An 8,940-nucleotide genomic window follows, 5' to 3' on the forward strand; every position below is an offset into this window, starting at 1 on the left:
AGATCCAAATTAAAAAATAATAAGTTTGTGATAAATGCTTTCGGCCGACCTGCCAAATACATCAGTTTGCGATGTGAATTCAATGAGCTTATCCAGTCCATGACGAAACTGTGTCCAACATTTATACTTCACTGACCTAGTCAAGCTTCGTGAACACAAAAACATCGTTGTTTTTATGTCAATATCGACGCAGTTCTGTATCAAATTCAAAAGACAATTGTTGCAAAGGAAATTAAAATTTATGCTGGAAAACAAGTAATGAATACTTACACGAGCTAGAGGTTGTTGGAGATATGAGAAAATCATTTATGATTTACAACTTTATAGACATATCCATGTACGTATAAAAATAACGATGAATATGAGAAAAAATGTAGACCCCATCTCAGTCCTTTATTTACTAGCTACTAGTTTAAACTATTACCTATATCTCAGTTACCATAACCGATCATCTATCACAATGAAAACATGACTGTGACGGGAAGCTGCATCGTGGTGGTTTCTTTTTCATGTACACGCGCTATACCCTGTATTTAAACCCCCTTCTTTCTTTACAGCGATATCACGTGTTTCGTACATACACACGCGTTTTTTAAAGTTACTTTGCCTGTACTGCTACGCCTCGCCAACCCCTGCATTGTCGTGTCACGATCGCGTTTCGCTAAATTTGACGTTGACGTAGCAGATAGCGAGGCCGTCGTGGTTTTAATAGCCGAGTCTTGGACTGATGTGCCGTGCAAGATTCCGCGGTGAAAAAGAATTTTTTTTTCCACTCGCGATTATTCCACGTTCAGTTGTCAGAGCGTCCGGTTTGCAAGGAAAGTTACTTTTTTAATGCTGCAAGGGGTTTTTTTTTTTTTTTTTTCATGCGAGCAGTTTTTAAGTGACCTGGTGTAAATGGGATTTCCTTGTAAAAAATTATCATGGCTTACTTTCTTCACAAATCTCAGAGACATTGGTGAAATGTTTGAACAACGAGCAAATGAAAAACAACTCCAAAAAAGAACCAAACTCTGCGAGATTGAAGGTAGAGGCTTGACTTGTTGTGAAATAAATTACATAGATTCGTAATGTTACTCTCATACATTAGAAATGCACAAACAGCCTACAACAGTTTATTAGCGTGATCAACATCGTATCGTACAAGCAAGCATTACTAATGATTGAAAGAAAAAATAAAAAAATAAAAAAATAATAATAATCAAACAGTGTCTCGAGAGCTGCTCATTCAAGTGTGTACAACTCAACACTGGCGGACAATGCCCATCTCCAAAGTTACTCCAACGATCCTCAGGTGCAAACTAACTAGCAAAATCCAACTGCTTGTACCTATCTCCATGGAGAATCCTTATAAATATTCAAATTAATTTGCTTCCCAAAGTGATAGGGAAGCCGTTCACTTTTAAGGTTCAGCGCGAGGTATCTGCATCAATTCGGAAATCACACTGGGGAAGGGTGAGCTAAATTGAGATGGATGGGGCCGAAGGGCGAGATAGTGCGTCCTCGTGGTTATTAACGTCAGGCAAGACGGTCTGTGTATAATATGTATATGCAATAGCTCGTCCGCAGCTGCAGGTCGTCGAGTTGCTACTATGATGATTAAACATCGGCAGTGGTGGGGAGCTATGACCCGTTCGACCGTTGTTGTTATCTTCGTGTATTTATGTTTGACAAACAATGTGTGTGTGTGTATACTTTCATACGCATGTTAACTCATGTAAAATTCATCGACTGTGGTAAACTCCTGATGTTGAAACTAGATGTGTATGAGGATGTCCATTAAAAATGTCCCGTTTTGGTCTCTCGTGTACATAAAAAATCTTTTTGGAGTATACCCTTGAAACCGGGCCTTAGACATAATTTTTACATGAAAATCGCGGGAAAGGGGTGTTACCTGCACGTTGAAAATTTAATCCTTATAGTACATTACATTAAAAGTAAAAGTAAGCCCAATTTCAAGGGTGTGCCTCAAAAAAATTTTTTTCATCAAAATGAGGGATGTAAGCGGAATATTTTTTGTGGATTTCCTCATATTATGTAGTTGTCTTGCAGAAGGCACGATTTATCTGTTCGTTTTACAAAATTTAATATTACTTGGAAAAAAATTCTTGTAGCTTCAATCTTTTGTTTCCATTGGTATTAGGAATGAAACTCAGCAATGCTCAATTTTCAGCAGATTACATTTTTGGTGATGTTATTTTTCAATAAAGAAGTAAGTACCAATCAAGATGATATTTCAAGTGATCATAAAAACTTGTCATTATACAAGTTATAAACGAAATCTACAGTTAATGGAGAAAGGGAGAATAAACACAGGTACGAGGTTGACGGTAGGAGAGAAGTTGCTCGGAGAAGTCGGTTGCTCTGGGGAGTTTACAAGCTGGGATTCTTGCTGTTCGCTCATTCTCTCTCCCACTATTCCTCGTATAATGAGTCTGAGACTATTCAAGCTTGAGTAAGTTTGGCTCTTTCTCGAGTTGGTGAACTAACAAATCCATCGGAATAACTAATTAACGTTAATGTGTATATTAAATTTGATGCGTTGTTGGACTTCTACAAGCCCAATTTAATCAGTACCACTACTAATCTTGTCCAAACAGTAATAAAGTAATGTTGGATATGAATTGAAATACATGTTGAAGTTTTACGGAAAATTCACTTGATGATAATGTGTGGTCGCGATATTTCTACAACTTCATACTCAAAAGTAAATTGATGAATTGCAATTTTTGTACCAGTCCTCCATAAATGTGGCCAATAACCCAATTGTCTTGTGATATACAAAACATAAAAGACTTCCTTATCTATAGAGTAACTTGCCTAAGAAGGACGTAAAACTGTAAAAGAAACGAGGTATATCATATTTAAACTTTGACATAATGATTAGAAATCTTCAATTCTTTATTTTTATTTAAAAGTACTCATGTCCAAATGTCAAAAATGACTTTAAGAGTTCTAATTTAAGTGAGTGTTTTTCTAAGGCAGCACTTTTTGTAGAACTTTGCAGAAAGTCTTGGCCATAAAAGAATAGCAGATATTCATTAAACTAAGCTTATCAGCTATCGCATCATCAATAAAACTTCTGTAGTATGAAACTCTAGTGTACATTGCTGGCAGAATCCGTTCATCGCATGTATTCAGGCCATAAGACAATATTCCAATTAAAATATACTCATCGTTATCTTTCAATACAAGGGGACCCCCACTGTCACCCTGAAATCCAATGGATGTCACAGAATTTCACTTTTTAAATAAAAGTGACAAAATTAAGTCAAATAATATAACTTACGAAACAGGCTCCTTTGGGTATCATACTTGAGGTCTGTTCCATCTGGGAACATAATTTTTTTTCAAGATTAACTTTTCCTACAGGGCGTGTTCTTAAACACTCCTCTGACGACAAAACACGTGTTTTTGAAAATCGTAGATCCCCAGTAGATATCCCTTTACGAATGATTTTTTTATTCTCTGTATATCTAATGGTTATTTCATTGTAACCAAAACCAGTAAGAATAGGTTCTGTATTGACGTACAATTCAAAATTCAAATTCACATACTGATCTGGTAATGTGACTTTTTTCATACGTACATTATCCAAAGGTATCATTTGATTGAGCTATTTCAAACAGTCGGAATTAAAGCTTATTAAATACACTATTTCTCATAAAAAAAAGACTTACGAAAAATAAGATGACATACCTTAAGTACAGCAATATCCCCCTCGTATATGGTCCTAACGCTTTTTAATTGAATATCCTCGGGCAAGAAGACTTTTTCAACTTGAGCATGAAATGCAAATGTTACATTATTCTTATAATTACTAACTCCGGCTAAAATTTTCACCATTTCTTTTTCGTATTGATCATTTTTAGTTTTAATACAATGAGCTGCAGTGATAACATTCCATTCACTGATAATAGCACCGTTACATATTTTATTCGGTAAAGCTACGAAGACATGATGAGGATATTCTTGAATCACTGTTAATTCACCACCATTGATATTTTCAGATTGAAGTGTATTAACTGTGGAAAAAATGCTGTTTGAATTGATTAAAAGTTACTACTGGTGGTATCTGCCATTAAGATGTACATGAAATTGATAATTTCTAGCAAATATTAATTTAATAGTTGCTCAATCAATACTGTGTGGGACCTGAATATGTGAGATAAAGGTTGTAGACATCTTTTTTAGGTGAAACGTAGAAGCTTGTAGAACATTTTGCATTTTCAAAGACAAAACTTAATCCATGGTTCACATTAAAAAAAATAAATAAATATTCAAGACAGTGCATTAAACTTTTAGGTGCTTAAATTTACTGGACTTTGAAGGAAACAAAGAGAAAACCGAACCTATGTCCATATTGTAACATGACGCTTTTACAACTTATAATGTTAGAAAATTTTTCAACTAAATCTTGAAACTTTTAAAGCTTTATTTTTTATTCTTAACTATACAGTTAAGAGTAATTGTAGAATAATTTGATTAATAATTGTGAGCAAAGTAATGCAATGGAAACGCAAGGTATAGACAGTTTGAGTTAAATATTCAAACAGGTTTTGTTAAATGACCCTACGAGTATTTGATTTGTAAGACTTACATTATTTAATAAAAAATGTACGTGTACAAAAGCCAAAATAATACTTTATTAAACTTTGTAGTTATCTTACCATAGCTACATAGATATGTAATTAAAAAACTGCGTATTATAATGGTGATGTACGACATTTTACCAGAGTAGAACTCAATGTACTGTTCGAAGGTGTACAAAAATCGTGTATATGTATTATCTAGTCTTGAATATATCACAATTGCTCAAACATTTTAAAAATTTTTTTCGAACAATCTTTTAATTATTTCTTATCTAAGATAATATTTTAATTTTTTGGCTACATCGACAAAAACAGGTTTATTATTGTATGTCTTTAAGATACATGTATGATTTTTTAATATTTATATGTAATAAAACCGAGGCTGAACTCCTTGAGATAGGCAAAGATAAAAAGACAGATATCGTGTGATGACACTTTGCTGTCTTTCCCTCTCTTTCATGTTCTCTCTCTCTCTCTCTTTCTCTCTCTCTCTTGTGTATGATATATGATATTCACACTATTCACATTTTTAATTCATGTCATTATTTACAATTGCATCGTACGAAAAACTAGAGCAATTGCATCTTTTTCTCGCAAGTCCCGAAAAAATAAAAAAAAACCATTAATTATTTCATGCACCTTACTTTAAAGACTAGATCATTTTTCGTTTATTTTTGTTTACTTGATCTCAACATTCGTACGTATCCTTATTTCGTTTTGTTTATTTCATTAGGTTTGTATAATGGTATCAGTTTAAGTCAGCCTCATGTGCAATTTCGTTGGTAGTGAAACAGAACGTTTTCTGTTAAAAATATTAGTTTCATCAATACCAATAAAATTTACTCACATTGATAGATAGACGTAATATTCACACGTACAAACTATACTGACATATGATGTAAGCTGCCCAGTTTTGAAAAATTAAAAAAGCTTTTTTGAAAATAACAAGTGTTTCAAAAAGTTTTTGTGATTTATTAAAATGCAAATATATTTAATACATATTTTTTAAATATATTATTAATAAACATGTTTTTAAGTCAAATGTGTTGATAAAATACGTTACAAGTCTGTTTTGAGAATTTTTAATAAAACTTTAGTGAAATTTACTGTATTATTTGTATAGTAGGTCATTAGCCTCTGAATTGTATGGTCTTGCCCTGCATCTGTATCAAAGTATCAATGATTTGTGTTTTGTGACTGAAAATGTAGGGTTATTTTGTACCTATACCCTTTTCATTAAAGGTAAATTATATCTTTATGTAATTCACGTTCTTTTACACAATAACACTGTACTGATGGTTAAACATAAAAATAACAACTGTTAATACATTTTTATGGATTTTTTTAAAAATTATTTTTAAAAACAATCATTTTTTAACACAGTATTGAAATAAAACAGTTGTTTCTACAAAATGGTACATAATCTCTTAGTTTGAAAAGAATAACAAATGTTCTTTGCATTAGGCTTATCAGCTATCGCGTCGTCAATAAAACTTCTGTAATATGAAACTCTAGTGTACATTGCTGGCAGAATCCGTTCATTGCAATCTCTAATACCAGAGGACAATATTCCAATAAGAATATAGTCATTGTTCCGTTTTAACACAAGAGGACCACCACTGTCGCCCTAGAAGCCAAAGAGGTTCTTCTATTAAGGTTTTTTCATTTTTAAAATCAAAAGTTACAAAATAAAATAAAATTATACAACTTACCAAACAGGCTCCTTTTGGTTCCATATTGGCAGGCTGTTTCATTTTAGAACAGAACTTTTTTAAAAAGTCCACTGTACCTAAGGGTCGTGTCTTCAAACATTCCTTTAATGACAAAACACGTGTCTTTGAAAACCGTAGATCCCCAGTAGATCTTCCTTTCACATGGATATTTCCATTAGAATAAGTAGTGGTTATTTTATTGTAACCAAAGCCTGTGAGAATAGGTTCTGTACCAATGTAAAATTCAGAATCCAAATTCACATACTGATCTGGCAATGTGACTTTTTTCAGATGCACATTGTCCAGTGGTATGGCTTTATCGAGCTGATTAAAATAGGTGAAATAAAAAAACTATTAAACTAATTTCAATAAAAAAATCTTCTAAAAAAAGAAAGAAGTACCTTAATCACAGCAATATCCACTTCATGCATGCCTGTAACACTTATCAATTCGATATCCGTTGGTAGGTAAATTTTTTCAGCAGCGGCAACGAATTTGAAGGTTGAGTTATTTTTATAGTTACTAACTCCGGCAATGATTGTAACTGCATTTGCTATGACTTCACGATTTTTATTTTCTATACAATGTGCTGCAGTGATGACATTCCATTCACTGATAATAGCACCGTTACATATTTTTCTCTCCGTAGTTACAAAGACGTGATGGGGATATTCCTCAATCGTTGTTATTTTACCACCATTAATATTTTCAGTTTGCAGAGTTTCAACTGTATAATTAATGTTAATAAAAAATTAATACTATTAAATTGTACCAAGCACAGTTTAATTAGCACATGACATCAAAGTCTTGTCTCATAATATTGTATGATTACACCTGCATAAAAACAAGGAGTCATAGTACGTATACTTGAATTAATCATCTTACCGTTATTACTCAAATAGAAAATGGAGAAGCTGTAAGCAATTACATAAATGTAAGACATTTCACAAGAGTTGAATTCGTTACACTGTTCGTAAGTAATCTGTATTTCATGGATGTATATATACTGTTAATTCTTGGAAGATATGACCATTCCTGCAATTGTTCAAACAACTATTGAATAACGTGAATGAAAGCATCTGTAATTAAGGGTAATTTATCATACTACTTGGCAATATCAATAATCAAAAAGTTTTAGTACGTTAAGTAACGTAATGTTCATTTAATCTACACCTAAAAAAATCTCTCACGATTTTGACTGAGCACACTAGCATCGTTTCAGCGGTTGTGCCACTGTAGTAGTTTGTAGCAATTCTACAACACTAATAAATGTAATTTATAAAATAATGTTGTTATCAATCCTTTTGTCAAAGACGTTTTAGTAAAACAGAAGTTATCCACACGTGCTGAAAAATTTTAGAGTAACATGAAGCATATCTATTTTTATATTTGTAGGTGTACATGAAAAGTATATTTTAAGGTTACTACTCAAGCGAAAAATATGCTGTTAAAGTTTTAATAGAAAAATATCTCTAATAGTAATTTTATTAATTTACATAAAGAGTAAACTCTATAATGCTTGATTTTTATCTTTTATAAGTGTGGCCAATAATGAGAAAACTTTTAATAAGATTGGCAAGTATTTAGATCGTTGATTTGAAACAAAAAAAATTTCATACAGAAACTCGAAATTAAAAGTGCGAATTTATCATATTAACACAGTCTACATCTTAAATACGTATCATTATTTACAATTATATCATACGGAAAATTAGAGTGCTGGAATTTCTTCCCCGTAAGTCCTGAAAAAAAACCATTAATTATTTCATGCACCTCACTTTAAAGACAACAACATTTTTATTTCGTTTCTGTTGTATTAATCTCATCAGTTGTACATACTAGTTGTTCATTTTAATTATTTCATTAGGTTTGTATGACTGTATCATTTTAAGTCATTTTGATGTACAATTTTTTTTTAGAACAGAAAACGTTTTGCTAAATATATTGGTTTATCAGCAATGTGCGTAACTTGCGTAATTTGACATTTTATAGGAGTGTATTTATTGCTTACACACTTAAAAAGTGCTATTATAATACATTTTTTATGCGTAAATGATAAATACTATACACACTTTAAAAGTGTAAAATTACGCAGATATACTCTCCATATAGTTTCATATTCTTCAAAAGGGATTCAACATAGTTTTGCGAGCGTAGTGATGGTTTCCCATGAAAGACATGTCTGTTATAATTTAGAATCAGCTTTGTCATCTTTTTCACCTTTGAAACTTATAATCAGCTAATTTGCAGAGTAACGTAAGCTACTTCTTTTGCAACTCGCTCGTAAGATCGTAGGATGCTACAGAAACTTCCTTTCCACTTCGACGCAAATACCTACCATTACTGAATACACGCTTCCGATCATCCGACGTGTGGGTAATTGGAGCGAATCAGATAAGGGATAAACTTTCGAGAGTCAACTACGGTCGTCATACTTCACCGGAGCTTCTTGGTTACTTTTCTGCTGCGCAATACAGGGCCCTTATATCCATATCATGATTATTGTTACAGCAAGCGAAGCAAACTGCTTCGTGCATATATTACAGCTCTCACGGTTTCATGCTTGTTGAAATAAGTTTAATTATCGCTTGGTGATTTTCTCAGCTGACAAAGTTTGCGCAAGCTGAAGTTGGACA

At 32.6% G+C, this 8,940-nt stretch overlaps 1 protein-coding gene across 1 annotated transcript; it reads right to left on the minus strand.

Moving 5' to 3' along the window:
• Positions 1–2,976: 2,976 nt before the first annotated feature.
• Positions 2,977–6,735, minus strand: LOC106637387 (phenoloxidase-activating factor 1-like). The gene is made up of 7 exons (XM_089598795.1): positions 6,706–6,735; positions 6,305–6,628; positions 6,039–6,219; positions 3,700–4,025; positions 3,505–3,616; positions 3,290–3,393; positions 2,977–3,213 (listed from the first exon to the last, which is right to left on the minus strand). Exons 1-7 carry the CDS (start codon positions 6,733–6,735, stop codon positions 2,977–2,979), a joined length of 1,314 nt encoding a protein of 437 aa, XP_089454921.1.
• Between the last annotated feature and the right edge of the window lie 2,205 nt (positions 6,736–8,940).

Source organism: Copidosoma floridanum, unplaced genomic scaffold (assembly GCF_036245765.1).
Source record: "Copidosoma floridanum isolate Cflo_tuat_1 unplaced genomic scaffold, Cflo_Japanese_pri ptg000006l, whole genome shotgun sequence".
Taxonomy (NCBI): Eukaryota; Metazoa; Arthropoda; class Insecta; order Hymenoptera; family Encyrtidae; genus Copidosoma; species Copidosoma floridanum.

What these genes read in the sequence shown, in the direction of transcription:
- LOC106637387 (XM_089598795.1), bottom strand. Translation starts at nt 6,735, where the DNA reads ATGCATGAAGTGGATATTGCTGTGATTAAG. An exon ending in TGGATATTGCTGTGATTAAG is followed by an intron (nt 6,629 to 6,705) that starts GTACTTCTTTCT and finishes TATTTTAATCAG; the next exon opens with CTCGATAAAGCCATACCACT. An exon ending in GGGATATTGCTGTACTTAAG is followed by an intron (nt 3,617 to 3,699) that starts GTATGTCATCTT and finishes TGTTTGAAATAG; the next exon opens with CTCAATCAAATGATACCTTT.